At 46.9% G+C, this 24,460-nt stretch overlaps 1 protein-coding gene and 1 long non-coding RNA gene across 3 annotated transcripts in view; one reads left to right on the top strand and one right to left on the bottom strand.

Moving 5' to 3' along the window:
* Positions 1-14,313, bottom strand: part of UBE2U (ubiquitin conjugating enzyme E2 U) — a 76,410-nt gene extending 62,097 nt beyond the window's left edge. The window contains exons 1-3 of one of the 2 annotated variants that reach the window (XM_089653391.1): positions 14,025-14,313; positions 8,419-8,508; positions 6,683-6,764 (exon numbers count right to left, since the gene is read on the bottom strand). In XM_089653391.1, the coding sequence (XP_089509517.1) occupies positions 6,683-6,764; positions 8,419-8,484 (148 nt within the window). In that variant the 5' untranslated portion in view covers positions 8,485-8,508; positions 14,025-14,313. The remainder of the gene's footprint in view (positions 1-6,682; positions 6,765-8,418; positions 8,509-14,024) is intronic. The other variant, XM_089653392.1, reaches the window with a different exon arrangement.
* On the top strand, positions 10,915-14,462 carry LOC149445796 (uncharacterized). Its single transcript, XR_016306321.1, has 2 exons — positions 10,915-11,195; positions 14,222-14,462. It is a non-coding gene; the product is annotated as an uncharacterized LOC149445796 (long non-coding RNA).
* The last annotated feature ends 9,998 nt before the right edge of the window (positions 14,463-24,460 follow it).

Raw genomic sequence — 24,460 nt, 5'->3', positions numbered from 1 at the left:
CGCTTAGCCACGTTTAGCAGCAATTTTCCACATTTTTCCAGATTTGCGTTTTTAGCTTTTGTTTGGTCTAAAAAAGTCCAAAAACTCCGGTTTGCTGTGTTTTTCAGCATTAGAACATTTTCACAGCTAAAAAACTCATCTGGAAACCCACTAGTTCTGTTTTTTTTTTCCAGCCCAAAAACTTTGATTCCAGTCTATGTGTGCATAGGATAACATGCCGGGGATGGACACATAGGATAACATGCCGGGGATGGACACACACAGGATAACATGCCGGGGATGGACACGTAGGATAACATGATGGGGATGGACACATAGGATAACACGCCGGGGATGGACACATAGGATAACACACCGGGGATGGACACGTAGGATAACACGCCGGGGATGGACACGTAGGATAACACGCCGGGGATGGACACACAGGATAACATGCCGGGGATGGACACACAGGATAACATGCCGGGGATGGACACACAGGATAACACGCCGGGGATGGACACACAGGATAACATGCCGGGGATGGACACACAGGATAACATGACGGGGATGGACACACAGGATAACATGTTGGGGGGTTTACTGGCTGTAGAAAAAAATGTCAAAAGCCTAAAACAGCCGCTGTAAAAACATCCCGTGTGCATGAGAACAAAAGAGGAATTCTCCACCACCAGAAATTAAAGGGGGCCCTAATCCTATCACAGAGTCATAATGTAGCAATGCACTAGAACACGCATGTTTGCACGCGGTATATAGAATAAACCCCAAAAAATTATACTCAGCTAGGTGGATGCGGCATCGATCCAATCTCTGCAGTGAGAACTGAGCAATCAAAGACAGCTGACCGCTCAGTTCTCCCCCCCTCCGCTCTGAGCAGAGAGCTGTGACTGTCAGTCACCGGTTCTCTGCTCTCCCCTCCAGCACTCACTGGAGCGCTGGGCTGTGGAGGGGAAGGGATGGGGTTGGCTCAGGATCTCGGCGGATCCTTGAGAGGCTAAGCCAGCTGCCAATCCAGTCATCTGGATGGATCCCGATCCCATATGGTTGGGATCTTTCTGGAGCCTGGACCAGCTGAGTGACTTTAGCACACCGATGGCTGAAAATGGGTCACAGGAGTGCAGAACAAACTGAACTCCTGCGATCCAAAGGAGTAGTATGGCCAAAAAGGCTTTGTACATACTTATGATTTAGGTGCAGCCGATTCTTTGTGAAGAGAAGGAAAAATGGGGATAGATAGATAGATAGATAGATAGATAGGAGAGATACAATAGCATATTTTTTTTTTAAATTGCAGTGGTAGAAAAAAATAAAGGCTAGATGGATGGGTGAATGGATGGATGGACAGACAGATGGCTGGATGGATAGATGGCTTGAAGGAGAAATGGTTGGATGGAAGGAAGGATGTATAGAAGGTAGATGGAGAGATGGGTTGATGGATAAATGCAGGGACGGATGGAGAAATGACTGGATAGATATATGGATGGAAGGATTAATGGATGGCTGGATGGATAGTTTGATGGATCGACAGAGAGATAACTGGCTGAAAGCATAAATAGATGGATGGATGGAAGGATTGATGGATGGAAGGATTGATGGATGGAAGGATTGATGGATGGATGGAAGGATGGATGGATGGATGGAAGGATGGAAGGATGGATGGATTGATGGATGGATGGATGGAAGGATGGATGGATGGATGGATGGAAGGATGGATGGATGGATGGATGGATGGAAGGGTGGATGGATGGATGGATGGATGGATTGATGGAAAGATGGATGGATGAAAGGATGGAAGGAAGGAAGGATGGATGGAAAGATGGATGGAAGGATGGATGGATGGAAGGAAGGATGGATGGAAGGATGGATGGCTAGACAGATAGATGGATGGATGGATGGATGGATGGACAGACGGATGGATGGATGCATGGAAAGATGGATGGATGGATTGATGGATGGATGGATGGAAGTATAGATAGATGGATGGATGCAAGGATGGATGGATGGATGGATGGATGGATGGATAGATGGATGGATGGAAGGATGGATGGAAGGATGGATGGATGGCTAGATGGATGGAAGGATGGTTGAAAGGATAGATGGATGGATGGAAAGATGGATGGATGGATGGCTAGACAGATAGATAGATGGATGGAAAAATGGATGAATTATTATTATTATTATTACATCGAGTTTATATAGCGCCAAAGGGTTTGCTCAGCGCTGTACAATGGGGGGGACGACAATACATGGCACAATACAACAACAACAAACAACGTACGAGGGGTAAGAGGGCCCTACTCTTTCAAGCTTACAATCTAAGAGGGAGGGGGTAGTGGAACAACAGGAAGTGGCCGAGGGGAGTGAAGTGGCTGAGGGGGATGAAGTGGTGGGAGGAATGAGGGAGAATGGCCGTTAGGTGAGGGTGGGGTAGGCTTCCCTGAAGAGATGGGTTTTGAGGATTGATGGATGGATTGATGGATGGAAGGGTGGATGGATGGATGGAAGAATTGATCGATGGATGGAAGGATGGATGGAAGGATGGATGGACAGATGGATGGATGGATGGATGGAAGTATAGATAGATGGATAGATGGAAGGATGGATGGATGGATAGATGGAAGGATGTATGGATGGATGGAAGGATGGATAGACGGATGGATGGATGGATGGAAAGATGGATGGATGGATGGCTAGACAGATACATGGATGGATAGATGGATGGATGGATGGATGGATGGAAGGGTGGATGAATGGATAGATGGAAGAATTGATCGATGGATGGAAGGATGGATGGACTGATTGATGGATGGATGGAAGTATAGATAGATGGATGGATGGATAGATGTATGGATGGATGGATGAAAGGATGGATGGATAGATGGATGGATGAAAGGATGGATGGATGGCTAGACGGATGGATGGCTAGACGGATGGATGGCTAGACGGATGGATGGATGGATGGATAGACGGATGGATTGATGGAAAGATGGATGGATGGATGGATGGATAGATGGATGGATGGATGGATGAAAGGATGGATTGATGGCTAGACAGATAGATGGATGGAAAAATGGATGGATGGATGGAAAGATGGATGGATGAAAGGATGGATGGATGGAAAGATGGATGGATGGATGGATGGATGAATGGAAGGATGGATGGAAGGATGGATGGATGGATGGATGGATGGAAGGATGGATGGATGGATGGAAGGTTGGATGGAAGGATGGATGGATGAATGGATGGATGGAAAGATGGATGGATGGATGGAAGGATGGTTGGATGGCTAGACGGATGGATGGATTGATGGATAGACAGGTGGATGGATGGATGGACTGATGGATGGATGAAAGGATGGATGGATGGATGGCTAGACAGATAGATGGATGGATAGATGAATGGATGGATGGCTAGACAGATAGATGGATGGATGAATGACTAGACAGATGGATGGATGGAAAAATGGATGAATGGATTGATGGATGGATGGAAAGATGGATGGATGAAAGGATGGATGGATGGAAGGGTGGATGGATGGAAGGAAGGGTGGATGGAAGGATGGATAGATGGATGAATGGATGGAAGGATGGATGGATGGATGAATGGATGGAAGGATGGTTGGATGGCTAGACGGATGGATGGATTGATGGATAGACAGGTGGATGGATGGATGGATTGATAGGATGGATGGATTGATCGATGGATGAAAGGATGGATGGATGGCTAGACAGATAGATGGATGGATAGATGGATGGATGGATGGCTAGACAGATAGATGGATGGATGAATGACTAGACAGATGGATGGAAAGATGGATGGATGGAAAGATGGATGGAAGGGTGGATGGAAGGATGGATGGAAGGATGGATGGAAGGATGGATGGATGGATGGATGGATGGAAGGATGGATGGATGGAAGGATGGATGGAAGGATGGATGGATGGATGGAAGGATGGACGGATGGATGGAAAGATGGATGGATGGAAGGATGGTTGGATGACTAGACGGATGGATTGATGGATAGACAGGTGGATGGATGGATTGATGGATGGCTAGAAAGATGGATGGATGGATGGCTAGACAGGTGGATGAATGGATCGAAGGATGGATGGAAGAATGGAAGGATGGATGGATGGATGGACGGAAGGATGGATGAAAGGATGGATGAATGGAAGGATGGATGGGTGGAAAGATGGATGGATGGACGGATGGATGGATGGCTAGACAGATGGATGGATGGAAGGATGGATTGATGGATGGATGGATTAAATGGGTGGATGGAAGGATGGATGGATGGATGGATGGATGGACAGATGGATGGATGGAAGGATGGATGGATAATATGGATGGATGGAAGGATGGATGTAAAGATGGATGGATGGATGGCTAGACAGATGGATGGAAGGATGGATGGAAGGATGGATGGATGGACGGACGGATGGAAGGACAGAGGGAAGGATAGATGGAAGGATGGATGGATGGATGGATGGAAGGATGGTTGGATGGCTAGACGGATGGATTGATGGATTGATGGATGGCTAGAAAGATGGATGGATAGATGTATGGATGGATGGATGAAAGGATGGATGGATAGATGGATGGATGAAAGGATGGATGGATGGCTAGACGGATGGATGGCTAGACGGATGGATGGCTAGACGGATGGATGGCTAGACGGATGGATGGATGGATAGACGGATGGATTGATGGAAAGATGGATGGATGGATGGATGGATAGATGGATGGATGGATGGATGAAAGGATGGATTGATGGCTAGACAGATAGATGGATGGAAAAATGGATGGATGGATGGAAAGATGGATGGATGGAAAGATGGATGGATGGATGGATGGATGAATGGAAGGATGGATGGAAGGATGGATGGATGGATGGATGGATGGATGGATGGAAGGTTGGATGGAAGGATGGATGGATGAATGGATGGATGGAAAGATGGATGGATGGATGGAAGGATGGTTGGATGTCTAGACGGATGGATGGATTGATGGATAGACAGGTGGATGGATGGATGGACTGATGGATGGATGAAAGGATGGATGGATGGATGGCTAGACAGATAGATGGATGGATAGATGAATGGATGGATGGCTAGACAGATAGATGGATGGATGAATGACTAGACAGATGGATGGATGGAAAAATGGATGAATGGATTGATGGATGGATGGAAAGATGGATGGATGAAAGGATGGATGGATGGAAGGGTGGATGGATGGAAGGAAGGGTGGATGGAAGGATGGATGGATGAATGGATGGATGGATGGATGGATGGATGGATGGAAGGATGGTTGGATGGCTAGACGGATGGATGGATTGATGGATAGACAGGTGGATGGATGGATGGATTGATAGGATGGATGGATGGATTGATCGATGGATGAAAGGATGGATGGATGGCTAGACAGATAGATGGATGGATAGATGGATGGATGGATGGCTAGACAGATAGATGGATGGATGAATGACTAGACAGATGGATGGAAAGATGGATGGATGAAAGGATGGATGGATGGAAAGATGGATGGAAGGGTGGATGGAAGGATGGATGGAAGGATGGATGGAAGGATGGACGGATGGATGGAAAGATGGATGGATGGAAGGATGGTTGGATGGCTAGACGGATGGATTGATGGATAGACAGGTGGATGGATGGATTGATGGATGGCTAGAAAGATGGATGGATGGATGGCTAGACAGGTGGATGAATGGATCGAAGGATGGATGGAAGAATGGAAGGATGGATGGATGGATGGACGGAAGGATGGATGAAAGGATGGATGAATGGAAGGATGGATGGGTGGAAAGATGGATGGATGGACGGATGGATGGATGGACGGATGGATGGATGGCTAGACAGATGGATGGATGGAAGGATGGATTGATGGATGGATGGATTAAATGGGTGGATGGAAGGATGGATGGATGGATGGATGGATGGATGGATGGACAGATGGATGGATGGAAGGATGGATGGATAATATGGATGGATGGAAGGATGGATGTAAAGATGGATGGATGGATGGCTAGACAGATGGATGGAAGGATGGAAGGATGGATGGATGGACGGACGGACGGAAGGACAGAGGGAAGGATAGATGGAAGGATGGATGGATGGATGGATGGATGGATGGAAGGATGGTTGGATGGCTAGACGGATGGATTGATGGATAGACAGGTGGATGGATGGATTGATGGATGGCTAGAAAGATGGATGGATAGATGGCTAGACAGGTGGATGGATGGATCGAAGGATGGATGGAAGAATGGAAGGATGGATGGATGGATGGATGGACGGAAGGATGGATGAAAGGATGGATGAATGGAAGGATGGATGGGTGGAAAGATGGATGGATGGACGGATGGATGGATGGCTAGACAGATGGATGGATGGATGGAAGGATGGATGGATGGATTAAATGGGTGGATGGAAGGATGGATGGATGGATGGATGGACAGATGGATGGATGGAAGGATGGATGGATTAAATGGATGGATGGAAGGATGGATGTAAAGATGGATGGATGGATTGCTAGACAGATGGATGGAAGGATGGATGGAAGGATGGATGGATGGACTGATGGATGGAAGGATGCTTGGATGGATGGATGGAAGGACAGATGGATGGATGGATGGATAGAGATAGATGCAGACAAATACAAACCTTCCCAGATGGAGTCCTTCAGTCCTCGGATGTTGGCTCTCCATGTCAGGAGGTTGTCACTTGCTGGTCTTACAGAAATACCCTGAAATACAAATCATTTATGGATTCCTCCTCTCAGATCAGTCACTGCGAGTGCATTCTATGGTGTCCTCTATCCATTCTATGGAGTCCCCCGTGTATTCCCGACTCCGCCCATTAGTACAGCCATGTATTTCTGAATGGCAGACACTCCTCTGCTGCTCTGGGATTGGCTGTATTTACTAAAGGTGCGCAGGAGGAAAACCGAGAAATGTGGCATTTAATTCGGTGTCAGATTTATAGTCCGGCATTCATCATTACTGTTCAGTTTAGCTGATTCTATATGGCTGCCAGTATCCTTTCCAGTGATTTGTTGGGGATCACAGCCACCCGACACTCCTGGAAGTGTCAAATGACAAAGAGTCTGATGGGAGAAACTTGATTTTCCTCAAAAAAAAAGGAAAAAAATGCTGGTTTAGCACGTTTTACCGCACTAGAGCACTTTTCCAGCCAAAAAACGCTGATTACAGCCCATGTGTGCATTGACACTAAAGATTAAGGCCAGTTCACATTCCATGCGTTTCAGTTGCTTTTTTTTGCATCCAAAACGCACAGAAAGTCAATGATCTGGTTATCAATGTCATAGTTCACATAAGCGCTTGCAGTTAAGGTGTGTTCTGGATGCAGAAAAAAAAGTAGAACAGGATGTATTTGTTCTGCACAGAGCTGTACTAGAACGCAGTAAAACGCATAAAAACGCACCAAAACACACATGTCCCTATTTAAATTGAAGAAAGAGAGAGAGGGGAGAAAATGAACTGGAATGCATAAACAACGCACTGGAACGTGTCACAAATGCATCAAAAATGCACCCGGAACGCATCTGGACTGCGTTTCTATAGTGTGAACTGGCCCTAATTGTCGTTAAGGGGCGGTTCACACTCCATGCGTTTCAGTTGCTCTTTTTCCTGCATTCAAACCGCACAGAAAGTCGGTGATATAGTTGTCAATGTCATAGTTCACATCAGCGCTTGCAGTTCCAGAGCGTTCCGGTTGCAGAAAAAAAAAAGTAGAACAGGCTGCATTTTTCTTGCGCAGAACTGTACTGGAACGCAGTAAAACGCATCAAAAACGCACATGTCCCTATTTAAATTGAAAAAAGAAAGAGAGGGGAAAAATGCACTGGAACACATCCAAAATGCATCAAAAACACACTAAAACGTGCCAAAACGCATAAGAAAAAAGGAACATGCAAAAATGCACCCAGATCGCATCTTGTAGGGCCAGTTCACACTCCATGCGTTTCAGTTGCTTTTTTTCTGCATCCAAACCGCACAGAAAGTCGGTGATCTGGTTGTCAATACATCATTCACATCAGCGCTCGCAGTTCCAGCGCGTTCCAGTTGCAGAAAAAAAAAAATGTAGAACAGGCTGCATTTTTTCTGCACAGAACTCAACTGGAATGCAGTAAAGCGCATCAAAAATGCACCGAAGCGCACATGTCCCTATTTAAATTGAAGAAAGAGAGAGGGGAAAAATGAACTGGAATGCAAAAAAAAAAAACGCACCAGAACATGTCAAAAATGCATCAAAAACGCACCGGAACATACCAAAAACGCATCAGAACACGTATGAAAAAATACGTTTGGAACCAGCCCTAAGTGTGTTCTGCAATGCAATATACATCCCCGATGATAGACATGCGTAGTAATACTCACGTAGAGCCGGGCCTTCTGCAGATCCTCATAATCTCGCTCCAGTAGCAGGTAGGCCCGCGAACGCATGACTGCCACCTATGGAGGTGTCTGCTGATAAAGGATGTACAGAGTATGAGACACGGAACATACATTGCAGGCAGATATAAAACACACAAATCACTGCAGATCTAAAGTCATCAAATGTTTGTTTTTTTTTTTGAATGCCGAAGTTCTTCAATTTGACCCGTATCAGCCTCCTGTAAGTCCAGGGTCACACCTAAGCATTTTGTGGTGCGTTTGGCATTTTGCAGAAACACACTACAGTTCATTCAACATGATTTCCTATGGGACAGGTTCCCATCTCTGCGTTTTCACCCGCTGCGATTTTTGGAAAGGGTCGGGGACTTTCTGAACCGCAAAACGTGGCGTTTTGGTTCAATAGACTTCAATGGAGATGCTGCAGAAATGCATGTGGTGTGTTTTTGATGTATTTTGTGTTTTAATCTGCCCAGCAACAAGTTGGCAAAACCCCCGCACAAAACGCATTAAAAATGCATCAAACACGCATGTGCAAAAACGCAAAACGCACAGCAAAAAGCACTGCACAAACGGATCAAACGCAAACTTCAAGGTGTGAACCTCGCCTAAAGCAGAACTCCAACTGTAAGGGGGATGCAGCAAAAGGAACCAACCAGTTATTCTGAATGCTAACAAGGAGCATGCTGATAGCAGGACAGAGTAGAGTGTCAGAGAGATCAGGCCTGTAAGTATTACACCAATGCGTTTTTTAATGCATTTTGCAGAAATGCACTTCAGTCCATTTAACATGGTTTCCTATAAAATATGTCCACATCGGCACAGTGGCTAAATGGTTAGCACTTCCCCTTGGCAGTACTAGGGTTGTTGGTTCAAATCCCAGACATGGCACCACCTGCCTGGAGTTTGCATGTTCTCCTTGTGCCTGCGTGGGTTTCCTCTGGGTACTCCAGAGCTGAACTGATGAAAAAAAAGATGAAAACGGATGTGAACTGATGAAAAACGGATGTAAACTGATGTAGACTGATGAAAAACGGATGTGAACTGATGAAAAACGGATGTAGACTGATGAAAAACGGATGTAAACTAATGTAAACTGATGAAAAACGGATGTGTACTGATGAAAAACGGATTTAAACTTATGAAAAATGTATGAAAACAGATGTGAACTGATGAAAAATGGATTTAAACTGATGAAAAAAAAATGTATGAAAACAGATGTGAACTGATGAAAAAAATGGATGTGAACTGATAAAAAAAGTATGAAGATGAATGTGAACTGATAAAAAATGGATGAAAAATGTATGAAAATGGATGTGAACTGATGAAAAACGGATGTGAACTGATGGAAAACGGATGTGAACTGATGGAAAACGGATGTGAACTGATGTAGACTGATAAAAAAGTAATGTGAACTGATGAAAAACGGATGTAAACTGATGTAGACTGATGAAAAACGGATGTGAACTGATGAAAAACGGATGTGAACTGATGAAAAACGGATGTGAACTGATGTAGACTGATGAAAAACGGATGTAAACTGATGTGAACTGATGAAAAACAGATGTAAACTGATGAAAAAAATAGATGCGAACTGCTGAAAAAACCGATGTGAACTGATGAAAATTGGATTTAAACTGATGAAAAATGGATGTGAACTGCTGAAAATTGAATTTTAACTGATGAAAATGGATTTAAACTTATGAAAAATGGATGAAAACTGATCAAAAAAATGGATGTGAACTGCTGAGAAAAATAAAACGAATGTAAACGGATGAAAACCAGATTTTTTCCTGGCAAAAGCTGAACTGATGAAAAAAACCAGACCACCCGTGTGAAAGGGGCCCGTTTTTCAGGTGGACCCGATCAGAACCTCCACTCTCCTCTATGGACCGGACATGTATCGGTTTACACCCTCCAACATCCGATCTGCCAAAAAGGGATGGCTGCTGATCCAATTCCCCTTCCGTCCGTCGGATCGGATGTAAACGGACAGTCAGTCCTTTCTCATCCGACGCCCATTGAGGAGAGCGAGCGGCTCTGTGTCTGATCGGCAGCAGTGGAACGCACACAGAGCTTCATCCGCTTGCTCAGCAGAGAGCAATCGGATCCACTGAACGGGTCGGCTCCGCGTGAGAGAGCCCTTACTTGCCACAGTAAGGTTTCCGGTTGTGCCAGGTGGGGATGTAAGGTGTGGCAGGGCTGTTTATATTGTAGGAGTGGATGGACAGAAATAGAAATCTTTTGGCAGGGAACGGAGCTTCAAGTAGCGGATTTGCCCCATTGCACCTACAATTGGTGTGATTACTGAGGAATGAGGGGGGGGGGGGTCGAGCTTTCTTTTTTTTTGGAGTAATGTGTCAGTGTGGCCCTACAGAGTTCATTCTGCTCAGGGGCCCAATGGGAGCTGTCTGTTCCAGTACCAGGTGGGGGGCGTCCCTCTGAGGGAACACGGGACGTCAGACGCATTGTAAATGGGATCAGTCGCTTATCATGCCCGGCTGCCCCTCACAGATGGGAACGTTCTGGATTACAAGTCCTAAACGAGAGGCAGATTTCCTCCTCTGCACAGCCCGGAACAATCAGGAACCGATTTCATGCAACAAATTAGTGCGGCTGCATCTTTATAATCGCCCAGAGACAAGAAAATAAACCGAATTCCTCTCCAGCCTGCAATAACGATTGAAATATATGTCCGCATCCTCCTTCCTATTCCACGTTCTGTGCGACTGATGGGAACTTTGGGGGTCAATTCACTAAAGGTAACGCGGTCACGTGACTCATTTGTATAAATCATTGCGAATGTCCAATTCACAAGAAAAGAAAAAACGATTATGCGGTATTAAAGCCATCCATACATGGGTCGAAATTCGACAAATTTTTCATCCGAAAGTCGGACCTAAGAATAATCGGATGATTTTCGCTCTGTTATGCAGGCCATAGACGGGTCGAACATCAGCGATTTTTGGAACGATAAATGAAAATCGGTCGTTCGTTCGGCCGACATTACCACCAACGATTAAAAAATCAGCCTACTTATGCAGGCCATAGGCGGTTCATTTATCGTCCGAATTTTCGGCCTAAAAACAAAACAAAAAAAAAATCGGTCGTTCTGTTGCCACCAATGCTTACGAAAATCGGCCGTTTTTTCGTAAATTTTCCAGTATGAAACGAGGAGGAACCGCGAAAATTGTCCGATGACATTGCCCCACTAACGGTGCGAATATTGGCTGATTATTCTTTTGGATGAAAATTTGGCCGATAAACAAACCGTCTATGGTCTGCAGAAATCATAACGTTCATGAAGATTTGAAGAAATAGAACACGAATAAAAAGAAATAAAATATGCTGAAGATGAAGAAGTTGCAACAATGTATCTATTTGTATCCATTTCAGATACAGATGTTTCTATTCGGATACAAATAGATACAATGTTGCTATACTTTTAAATGTCAAATATAATATCGGACTGAAATTCTTTTTTTTCTTCTTCTTCATATTCTATTTTTTTCCTTTTCTTCATGTCACTGCTCATGTGCATTTTTAAGTATCGGAAAAAGATCGGTAAATTTGGCCGATTGGCCAATAATCGGCCGATTTTTGCTCTGTTAGTAGGTCAATGGCTCCAACCAATTTTCGTGGTTCCTCCCCTTTTTGGTGATCGGGCATGTTGGAAAAACCCACACAAAACGCATCAAAAACATGGCTAAAGTGCATCAAAAACGCAATGCAGAAACCGCTCAAACATCCATGGAAATGCTGCAGAAAAGCATGTCGTGCATTTTGCGTTTTAAATCTGCCTAGCAACAAGAAAAAAACATAAAATGAAAAAAAAAACCACAAAAAAGGCAAAAGGCGTCACAAACACATGTGCAAAAACACGAAACGCACTGCAGAAATGGATCAAACGCAATCTGCATAGGTGTGAACCTAGCCTTACCCTAGCTTCACACCTAAGCGTTTTCTGCAGCGTTTTGCATTCTGGGACTTTTTTCAACGCAAAAAGTTGCGTTTTGGGTTCTATAGACTTCAAGTTAAATGCTGCAGAAAAGCATGTTGTGCGTTTTTGCTGCATTTTAAATCTGCCTAGCAACAAGAAAAAAAACTTAAAATAAAAAAAAAAAGGCAAAAGGCGTCAAAAATGCATGTGCAAAAGCGCAAAACGCACTGCAGAAACAGATCTAATGCAATCTGCATAGGTGTGCACCTAGCCCTTATGGAAAGGTCAGGAACTTTTTTTAAACGCAAAAAGTTGCATTTTTGGTTCAATAGACTTCAATGGGAACTCTGCAGAAAAGCATGTATTGCATTTTTGATGCGTTTTTTCGCAGTGGTTTTTATGCGTTTTTGCATTTAAAATCTGTCTAGCAAGAAGAACAATGGAAAAAAAAATGCAAAACGCATCAAAAACGCAAATGCAAAAATGCAATGCAGAAACGCCTCAAAAGCAACCTGCATAGGTGTGAACCTTGCCTTACTCTAGTTCACACCTAACCATTTTCTGCAGGGTTTTGCATTTTGGGACTTTTTTCAATGCAAAAAGTTAAGTTTTTGGTTCTATAGACTTCAATGGATATGATGCAGAAAAGCATTTCGTGCGTTTTTTGTTGCGTTTTTTTATGCATTTTGTGTTTTAAATCTGCCTAGCAACAAGAAAAAAAACATTACAAAAAAAAAAAAGGGCAAAAGGCGTCACAAACACATGTGCAAAAACGTGAAACGCACTGCAGAAACGGATCAAACGCAATCTGCATAGGTGTGAACCTAGCCTTACCCTAATTTCACACTTAAGCGTTTTCTGCAGCGTTTTGCATTTTGAGGCTTTTTTCAATGCAAAAAGCGTTTTTGGTTCTATAGACTTCAATGGAAACGCTGCAGAAAAGCATGTTGTGTGTTTTTGCCGCATTTTGCATTTTAAATCTGCCTAGCAACAAGAAAAAACATAAAACAAAAAGGCAAAAGGCGTCAAAAAGGCATGTGCAAAAACGCACTGCAGAAATGGATCAAACGCAAACTGCATAGGTGTGACCAGGGGCGGACTGACCATTTGGAAACTCGGGCACTGCCCGAGGGCCCGGGGTCAGTAGGGGGCCCCATGAGATGCCCCTGGTATCTTTTTCATAGGCTTTTTTGAGTTTGGGCAAGGACACGGGGGCCCCATGATCCCCTATTGCCCGGGGGCCCCATGAGTTGTTAGTCCACCCCTGCTGTGAACCTAGATTTAGGGAGGGATTCTGCCATCAATATTAATGTGCTGATGGGGGAATCAAGTAATTTTCTTACCTGCGACCTATGGAAATAAAAATCAAATCATCTGCGCCTTTCCTTAGCAAAACAACCAAACTACATATTTCTAGTCCAGCGCAGGGGCGGACTGACCATTTGGAAACTCGGGCACCGCCCGAGGGCCCGGGGTCAGTAGCATGAGATGCCCCTGGTAATCGGGCAAGGACACAGGGGCCCCATGATCCCCTATTACGTGGGGGCCCCATGAGTTGTCAGTCCGCCCCTGGGTCCAGCCCTTCCAGTCCTTCTGCTGCATATTATTGCATCCAAGAATTCCCGCAGTAATCCTCATTTCTACTACTTACCTGAACGGCGATCTGTTCTAATCCTCTTCCGATGGCTCGCGTCGTGTCTCAGGTTCTAGAATGTCGCCGATTTCCTGCGCACTTCCCACAGTGAACAGTCACAATTGTAAGGAAAAAAGTCTTGTTGCTTTTTTTAAAAATATTTCAAAATCTGGTATTTAGGGCTGACGGGAAATGTTTTGTTTTTTTTTTTGCAGTAAAAGGATAACGAAGTTGTTTGACGTGGAACTTGCTGAAGAATTCCCTACAAAAGAATGGCCGGGCCTGCTGTTAGTCTCCATTGTTTGTGTTGCTATGGCAACAAGAGTCGCATGGTGCAGAGGGTGGAATATTACGGTTTAACCTCATCACGCCTGATAGTTGTGACTACACAAAATATGGGATAAAAATGTTACCACACGCTTCAAAATAATAATATTCAATGGAAGTATATTTAAAGCCCAGACTCTTCTTTTTTTTAACAATTGGCTTTTATTCAGAAAGAAAAAAGCAGAATATGAACAAGAATGAGTTCTTCTTTTTAGTTTAGGATAGAGGAGAAGAGAATAGTTAGACCAGCATCTCTCAACCTTTGATCAGTGACCAGGGGCGGACTGACCATTTGGAAACTTGGGCACTGCCCGAGGGCCCGGGGTCAGTAGGGGGCCCCATGAGATGCCCCTGGTACCTTTTTCATAGGCTTTTTTGAGTTTGGGCAAGAACACAGGGGCCCCATGATCCCCTATTGCCCGGGGGCCCCATGAGTTGTCAGTCCGCCCCTGGGTCAGTCATGTCTTCCTATATGCAAAATCTCAAGGCACCCCAGTCTATAATATCAAAACATACATTTTATGCAACAATGAGAAACCTCAACCTGGGAGGACGACACAACCGACACAACTTCACATCAGAGGTCCCCCATCACATCAACACCTGGCCCTTCACATCAGAGGTCCTCCATCACATCAGAAGCCCACTATTACATCACAGGTCCCCATAACTTCACAGTCCCCTCATCATGTCAACAGAGGTCCCCCATTACATCAGAGACCCCTCATCATGTCAGTAGATGCCTCTTATCGCATCAGAGACCCCTCATCATGTCAGTAGAGGTCTCCTATCGCATCAGAGACCCCTCATCATGTCAGTAGAGGTCACCTATCGCATCAGAGGCCCCTCATCATGTCAGTAGAGGTCACCTATCGCATCAGAGGCCCCTCATCATGTCAGTAGAGGTCACCTATCGCATCAGAGGCCCCTCATCATGTCAGTAGAGGTCACCTATCGCATCATAGACCCCTCATCATGTCAGTAGAGGTCACCTATCGCATCAGAGGCCCCTCATCATGTCAGTAGAGGTCTCCTATCACATCAGAGGCCCCTCATCATGTCAGTAGAGGTCACCTATCACATCAGAGGCCCCTCATCATGTCAGTAGAGGTCACCTATCACATCAGAGGCCCCTCATCATGTCAGTAGAGGTCACCTATCACATCAGAGGCCCCTCATCATGTCAATAGAGGTCACCTATCACATCAGAGGCCCCTCATCATGTCAGTAGAGGTCACCTATCACATCAGAGACCCCTCATCATGTCAGTAGAGGTCACCTATCACATCAGAGACCCCTCATCATGTCAGTAGAGGTCACCTATCACATCAGAGACCCCTCATCATGTCAGTAGAGGTCACCTATCTCACTGGAGACCCATCATTGTATCAGTAGAGGCCCCTGATTACATCAGAGGCTCCTCATCATGTCAGTAGAGGTCCCCTATTACATCAGAGGCTCCTCATCATGTCAGTAGAGGTCTCCTATCACATTAGAGAACACCTCATAGTGTCAGTAGAGGTCCCCCATCACATCAGAGGCCCCTCATCATTTCAGCAGAGGTCCCCCATCACATCAGAGACCCATCATCATGTCAGTAGAGGTCACCTATCACATCGGAGACCCCTCATTGTGTCAACAGCGGTTCTCCAATACATCAGAGACCCCTTCATCATGTCAGTAGAGGTCCCCTATCACATCAGATCAGAAACACTCCATCACATCAGACTCCCCATCTTCGCATCAGAGGCCCACCATTTTATCAAAGCGCCACTATCGTGTCAGCAGAGGTCACCCATCACATCAGAACCCTCTATCACATCAGGGCCCACCTTTTTACATCAAGATCTACGCTTCACATCAGACTTTAACATCAGAGACCCAACATCACATCAGAGACCCCCCCCATCACATCAGAGGTCCACCATCACATCGAAGCCCCTCTTTGCGGACCAGTAGCAACAGCCCTTTATGGGTGAGGAGCTAGCACCCTTTAAAAATCAGCTTAGCTTCTTGTAACTGAGGCTTCTTCTCTCTCTCCCCTGTAGAACTGCTCCCAGCTCCACAGCCTGCAGACACTGCCAGTCCTCCTGGCTGCTCGGAAGATCTCCCGGGACAAGGATAAAGGACTGAGCCCAGTGCTGTCCTTACAAAGCTTGGCAGTCTTTCCTCTTGTAGATCCCAGAGAGTGCTGCTGTACTCACTCTGTCCTCTTTGCTCCCTGCTGTTCCAGATCTCAAACCCATTCACACTGCACTGCTGAATGTATCCACCTGAGCCCAGCCTGGAGTCCGCCCCTCCCCAAGACCTAGTGGACCCCTCCCAGGCTCCAACCATCTCCTCAGCACTCCATCTTCCACCAGACTCCTCTGTCAGCCTGACTCTCCCATATTTATGGGCCAGTCCACCACTCTACCAGGGCCTCCAAACCTGGGATTGGCCAGACTTCCATAAACATGCAGATTAGGTCTCCACCCCTTCTTGCTTACCGACTTCTGAAAGGTTCCATGGTCCTCCAGAGTCAGGAGGAGGCAATAGAGCCACAACCTCTTAAGTCATTCAGCTGACCTGCAGTAACCCAACCTCAATCACAGACTCACACAGCTACCACGAGCCATACACAATGATTTTACCTGCAATACACTACACTATTCTAGTAGCACACTAGAGGGCGTTACACAACATGCTGTGATGTTTTAACCCCTCTACTGAAAATGTGTCCTCGTTTACAAATTTCATGTCCTAACAGGAAGTGAGGAAAAATCTCCAGAAAACAGAAACAGACGTTAAGTCTAGGTTCACACCTATGCAGGTTGTGTTTGTGGCATTTCTGCATTGCGTTTTGCATTTTTGTTTTTTTTTCTTCTTGCTAGGCAGATTTAAAATGCAAAATGTTTTCACCCAGTGCGTTTTTTGGAAAGGGTCAGGGACTTTTTTCAATACAAAATGTTGCGTTTTTGTTTCTATAGACTTCAATGGGAAAGGTATTGCGTTTTTCTGTGTTTTTGCCAAGTCTTTTATACAGGTAACAAAATGAGATTAGCAGTACTCCCTTTAAGAGACTGCTTCTAATCTGAGCTTGTTACCTGTATGAAAGACACCTGGTAGCCAGAAATCCTGCTGAATGGTAGGGGATCAAATACTTATTTCCCTCATGAACATGCAGATCAGTCATCATTTGTTAGACATGCATTTCTTTTGAATTTTTTGTTGCTATTCTGTCTCTCAGTGTTACAATTCACTTACCATTCGATTTTTAGACCGATCGTTTCTTTGTGAGTGGGCAAACATTCAAAATCAGCCGGGGAGCAAATACGCATTTCCTTCACTGTAAAATGAGGAGGAATAGTACGACGATTCAGTGTCCCTTCTAGAAATAGCATACAATATTATGTTTGGAGACCTTGTACTAAAAAGTTCCGTAACTGGAGAATATCTCACACTTGTTTATGTAGTTCAGCAATTTTTCAATGCAAAAGGATTCATGCTGTCTTATTTCCCATGATGCATCTGTGACCCTTTTACCGGGCTTAAGCCAGCCATACATGGATCGCTTCAGCACAGACTGGCCGAATTTCAATCCATGTATGGGCAGGGAGGTCCTACAGAAGTCAGTCTAACAGATCAACTTCTGTAGACAACCACTCTGTCAGATTTCCTCCAATCAAGCAGCGTCATTAGCTATAGGAGTGCTGATCTGTGTATTCTTACGGCATGGAAGTCTCTCTGATTTCAGAATTTAGAAGTTCAGCAGGAAGATTCCCCCATCTACATTAAAGTGTATTGTTATTTTAATCTAACCTTAGAATAAAGCTTCCCTGAAGGTTCAACGAATATCTCCTAAATGTGCACCGTTGGAGATACTCTATGGAGCAGCACCCGGTGGCATCACAAGCGCATGTGCTCTACCGTTCCTTCAGAGCGGTGTGCCGTGCGCATGCACAGGAGTGATGTAATCACAGCTCAGCCATTCAAGCGGCCACAGCCCCAGTGGTGTATTTTGTTTTTGTGCTGCCCTAGGCAAGACTAAAATTGGGCAGCCCCCCGCATCTAAATTTGCCCCACCCTTTTATCTGCAAACTCCACCCCTTCCTCTTTAGGCCCCACCACTTCCTATTAGAGTTCCGCCCACTGACAACGATGGGGCGCTATTCCTCCCACTGACACTAATGATGGGGCACTATTCCTCCCACTAATACCAATGATGGGGCACTATTCCTCCTACTGACACCAATGATGGGGCACTATTCCTCCCACTGACACCAATGATGGGGCACTATTCCTCCCACTGACACCAATGATGGGGCACTATTCCTCCCACTGACACCAATGATGGGGCACTATTCCTCCCACTAATACCAATGATGGGGCACTATTCCTCCCACTGACACCAATGATGGGGCACTATTCCTCCCACTAATACCAATGATGGGGCACTATTCATCCCACTGACACCAATGATGGGGCACTATTCCTCCCACATAGTGCCCCATCATTGGTGTCAGTGGAAGGAATAGTGCCCCATCATTGGCATCAGTGGGAGGAATAGTGCCCCATCGTTGGTATCAGTGGGAGGAATAGTGCTCCATCATTGGCGTCAGTGGGAGGAATATTGCCCCATCATTGGTATCAGTGGGAGGAATAGTGCCCCATCATTGGTGTCAGTGGGAGGAATAGTGCCCCATCATTGGTGTCAGGGGGAGGAATCGTGCCCCGTCATTGGTGTCAGTGGGAGGAATAGTGCCCCATCATTGGTGTCAGTGGGAGGAATCGTACCCCATCATTGGTGTCAGGGGGAGGAATCGTGCCCCGTCATTGGTGTCAATGGGAGGAATCGTGCCCCATCATTGGTGTCAGGGGGAGGAATAGTGCCCCGTCATTGGTGTCAGTGGGAGGAATAGTGCCCCGTCATTGGTGTCAGTGGGAGGAATAGTGCCCCATCATTGGTGTCAGTGGGAGGAATAGTGCCCCATCATTGGTGTCAGGGGGAGGAATAGTGCCCCATCATTGGTGTCAGTGGGAGGAATAGTGCCCCATCATTGGTGTCAGTGGGAGGAATAGTGCCCCATCATTGGTGTCAGTGGGAGGAATAGTGCGCCGTCATTGGTGTCAGTGGGAGGAATAGTGCCCCGTCATTGGTGTTAGTGGGGGGGGATAGTGTCCCAACATTGGTGTCAGTGGGAGGAATAGTGCCCCGTCATTGGTGTCAGTGGGAGGAATAGTGCCCCGTCATTAGTGTCAGTGGGAGGAATAGTGCCCCGTCATTGGTGTCAGTGGGAGGAATAGTGCCCCATCATTGGTATCAGTGGGAGGAATAGTGCCCCATCATTGGTGTCAGGGGGAGGAATAGTGCCCCATCATTGGTATCAGTGGGAGGAATAGTGCCCCATCATTGGTGTCAGTGGGAGGAATAGTGCCCCATCATTGGTGTCAGTGGGGGGAATAGTGCCCCATCATTGGTGTCAGTGGGGGGGGGATAGTGTCCCAACATTGGTGTCAGTGGGAGGAATAGTACCCCATCGTTGGTGTCAGTGGGGGAAGGAATAGTGCCCCATTGTTGGTGTCAGTGGGGGGAGGAATAGTGCCCCATCGTTGGTGTCAATGGGGGGAGGAATAGTGCCCCATCGTTGGTGTCAGTGGGGGGAGGAATAGTGCCCCATCGTTGGTGTCAGTGGGGGGAGGAATAGTGCCCCATCGTTGGTGTCAGTGGGGGGTGGAATAGGGTCCTATTGTTGGTGTCAGTGGGGGGAGAAATAGTGCCCAATCATTGGTGTCAGTGGGGGGTGGAATAGGGTCCTATCGTTGGTGTCAGTGGGGGGAGGAATAGTGCCCCATCGTTGGTGTCAGTGGGGGGTGGAATAGTGCCTCATCATTGGTGTCAGTGGGGGGAGGAATAGTGCCCCATCATTGGTGTCAGTGGGAGGAATAATGCCCCATCATTAGTATCAGTGAAACCAAGCTTGCAGAGGGTGTCATCCCGCCCACACATCGCGCCCATGCACCAGACCTGTGGACCTCTCTACCCCTCCTCCAGCAGCGCTTCCTGGACTGGATCGTTGTGGGACTGGGACCGGAGCCAGGTAAGACACAGCAGCCCCCTGCCACCCCTGTACTAAATGTCCCTTCTGTTGGAAGGGGGGGCGGCGGCTCCCTAAAAAGTGCCGCCCTACGCAAACAGCTTGTTTGCCTCGCAGCAAATTCGCCCCTGCACAGCCCGCGAACTTGGAAAGAGGACCAGGTGAAGATGGAAGCCTTCGCAGTGGTGACATGTTTGTGTTTGATAATGTGCTAGTATGTGATATATACTAGCACATTATGCCTTTACCTTGCAGGGTTTTTTTGTTTTGTTTGTTTTTTTTTATTTATACCTTTATTATCGCTTTAAGTGTGCAGATGGGGAAGTTCAAATCTTTTTTTTTATTTTTGTTCAACCCACTGGTTGAATGAAAAAAACCTGACTCATTTATGGGCTGCCTAAGACATATACACTATATTGCCAAAAGTATTGGTCGGCCGGCCTTTCCACACACATGACCTTTAATGGCCCCCCAGTCTTAGTCCGTAGGGTTCAATATTGAGTTGGCCCCGCCCTTTGCAGCTATAACAGCTTCAACTCTTCTGGGAAGGCCGTCCACAAGGTTTAGGAGGGTGTCTATGGGAAGGTTGGACCATTCTTCCAGAAGCACATTTGTGAGGTCAGGCACTGATGTCGGGGGAGGAGGCCTGGCTCACAGTCTGCGCTCTAATTCATCCCAAAGGTGTTCTATGGGGTTGAGGTCAGGACTCTGTGCAGGACAGTCAAGTTCCTCCACCCCAAACTGGCTCCTCCATGTCTTTATGGACCTTGCTTTGTGCACTGGTGTTTTGCTAGGAGGGGGGATTTGTGCTAAGAGGGTGGATTTGGGTGAAGATGAAGGATTTTTGCAGGGAAGGGTAATTTGGAGGGGGTTGTCCTAGGAAGAGGATTTAGGGGGATTTGTGCTAGGAGGGGGATTGAAGGAAGAGGATTGGGGCTGGGAGGAGGGACTGGGGGGGGGGGGTTGTGCTAGAAGGGTGGATTGGTGGGCATTTGTGCTAGGAGAGGGGATTGGGAGGGGTTTTGCTAGGAGGGGGGATTTGTGCTAAGAGGGTGGATTTGGGTGAAGATGAAGGTTTTTTGCAGAGAAGGGTAATTTGGAGGGGGTTGTCCTAGGAAGAGGATTTAGGGGGATTTGTGCTAGAAGGGGGGATTGAAGGAAGAGGATTGGTGCTGGGAGGAGGGATTGGGGGGGGGGATTATGCTAGCAGGGGGGACTAGGAGGGGTTGTGCTAGGAGGAAGAAGGATTTTTGCTGGGAAGGGTAATTTGGACAGGGTTGTGCTAGGAGGAGGGATTGAAGGAAGAGGATTGGTGCTGGGATGAGAGATTGGGAGGGATTTGCACTAGAATAGTGGACTGGAGGGCATTGGTGCTAGGAGAGGGGATTGCGGGGGGGGGGGGTTGTTCTAGGAGGTGGGACTGGGAGGGCTTGTGCTAGGAGGGGGGATTTGGGTGGGGATGAGGTATTTCTGCTGGGTAGGGTAATTTGTAGGGGGTTGTGCCAGGAAGAGGGATTTAAGGGGATTTGTGCTAGGAGGGGAGGATTGAAGGGAAATGATTGGTGCTGGGAGGAGGGATAGGGGGGATTTGTGCTAGAGGTGCGGATTGGAGGGGATTTGTGCTAGAATAGGGGATTGGGGAGGGGGCATTGTGCTAGGAGGGGGGATTTGTGGTAGGAGGGGAGATTGGGGGGGGGGGGCATTGTGCTAAGAGGGGGAATTGGGAGGGATTGTGCTAGGAGGGGGGATTGAAGGAAGAGGATTGGTGCTGGGATGGAGGGATTGGGGGGGATTTATGCTAGAGGGGTGGATTGGAGGGAATTTGTGCTAGGAGAGGGGATTGAGGGGGGGGGGGGGGGGGCATTGTGCTAGGAGGGGGGATTTGGGTGAAGATGAAGGATTTTTGCTGGGAAGGGTAATTTGGAGGGGGTTGTGCTAGGAAGGGGGATTTAGGGGGAGATGATCTGTGCTAGGGAGTAACAATTTGAGGGGAAAGAGGATTTGTGCTAGGAGAGGTGAAGTAGAACTACAGGTGAATTTTCTTTTTTTTTGTGGGGGGGGAGGGGGTGGTTGCAAGTAGCTGGACTTGCCTAGGGCTCAAAATAGTCTAGCACCGGCCTTGCCTACCAGCGGTATAATTACTAAGAAATGAGGGGGTTGAGCTATTTTTTTGGAGTAATTTGTTGATGTCAGTGTGGCCCTACAGAGTTAATTCTGCTCAGGGGCCCAATGGGAGCGCGGGGCTGTCTGTTCCAGTACCAGGTGGGGGGGCGTCCTTCTGTGTGAGCATGGGACGTCAGACGCATTGAAGCTTGTTTTGTAAATTGGTTCAGTCGCTTATCATGCCCGGCTGCCCCTCACATATGGGAACGTTCTGGATTACAAGTCCTAAACGAGAGGCAGATTTACTCCTCTGCACAGCCCGGAACAATCAGGAGGAAATAAAGAACCGATTTCATACAACAAATTAGTGCGGCTGCATCTTTATAATCGCCCAGAGACAAGAAAATAAACCGAATTCCTCTCCAGCCTGCAATAACGATCGAAATACATGGCCGCGTCCTCCTTCCTATTCCATGTTCTGTCTGGTGGACGGGCACTTTATGTCCTCTGATTGGCTTAAAAAAAAACATGTTACGTGTTTAATGTTCTGGCTGAAGGAGCAAAAAACGGGAACCCAGCTGCTGGTAGTTGCCTGACGTTATCTTATAAAGAGGGTCCCAGGAGGCCCCCCATCAACGGGAAACGCTCATGCATATGGTGAATCATCTGCATAATTCATAGATAGAGCTTTGGCATCCCCCAGTGTATCCCTCCCATGCAGGGGCGGACTGAAAACTCATGGGGGCCCCCCGGGCAATAGGGGATCATGGGGCCCTGTGTCCTCGCCCACACTTAAACCACACCCAAAAAAGCCTATGAAAGGTACCAGGGGCATATCATGGGGCCCCCTACTGACCCCAGGCCCTCGGGCAGTGCCCGAGTTCCCAAATGGTCCCATGTGAAGTGCTACACCACTATGGCCAATAAAGAGGAGCACATTGTGGGGGTACAGGGGGGACCAATGCTGCAACTTTAAAACTGAAAGTTGATTATTGCATATTTAGTGGCTTAGGGTCCCAGGAAGATAAAGGTATCTAGGGTGGGATTTAGATGCCTTCTTAGAACTCTTTACAAGAGTTTACTGCAGGGGCGGACTGACAGCTCATGGGGCCCCCGGGCAATAGGGGATCATGGCGCCCCTGTTTCCTTGCCCAAACTCAAAAAAGCCTATGAAAAAGGTACCAGGGGCATCTCATGGGGCCCCCTACTGACCCCGGGCCCTCGGGCAGTGCCCAAGTTTCCAAATGGTCAGTCCGGCCCTGGTTTACTGGAGGGCTGCTAAAGAAAGGAGATTTCACCTGGGATCTATTCTGAGAGTCCACTAAGGAAGCATTGGTTGCGGACTTAATCATACCTCCCTGTTGCTTTCGGTGGGCATAGAGCCCTCTGAAAGCGACCCATTCATGTGAATGGGGCTGCTCTGCAAGCGCCCCACAACCGCGTGCAAATCAAGTGGTTTCGGCACGCTAGTGTGGGCAGGGCTGCTGTTAGAAACCACGGGGCCCCATACAGCCAACCTGACAGGGGCCCCCCCTTCTAAAAAAAAAAAAACATAGCATATTATGCTTCAGTTATGAATGTACACAGTGAGTGATTGGTACTGATCACTCATTGTGTTCATTCAGGAAAGAAAGGGCTGGTAAATGTGCAGTATTTACTGAACCCTTCCCCCACTCTCCATCCTGAAAGATCTTGTGTGCTTGCAGCTGCTGAAAGGAGAGGAGGGAAGCCGACAGCACTGTGGGGGTGAGGGCATTCGGGGGGGCCTGGGCAGCAGGGAGAAACGTAGGGTGCAAAGGGAGGGTGATGGGTGTGTTGGGGGGCAATTACTGGAACCGATCCCCTGTATGGCTCTCTAAAGCAGCTGAAAGCCAGCGGGAGGGAGGGGAGAAGAAGCCAACTTTCAGCTCATACGGGGGATCGGTTCCAGTAAATACCTCCTCTCAC

The sequence above is a fragment of the Staurois parvus genome, unplaced genomic scaffold (assembly GCF_062004578.1).
Source record: "Staurois parvus isolate SC_StPar_1 unplaced genomic scaffold, SC_StPar_1.0 ptg000709l, whole genome shotgun sequence".
NCBI lineage: Eukaryota > Metazoa > Chordata > Amphibia > Anura > Ranidae > Staurois > Staurois parvus.
The sequence above is the reverse complement of the archived record's forward strand: the minus strand, read 5'-3'. Positions and strand labels throughout refer to the sequence as shown.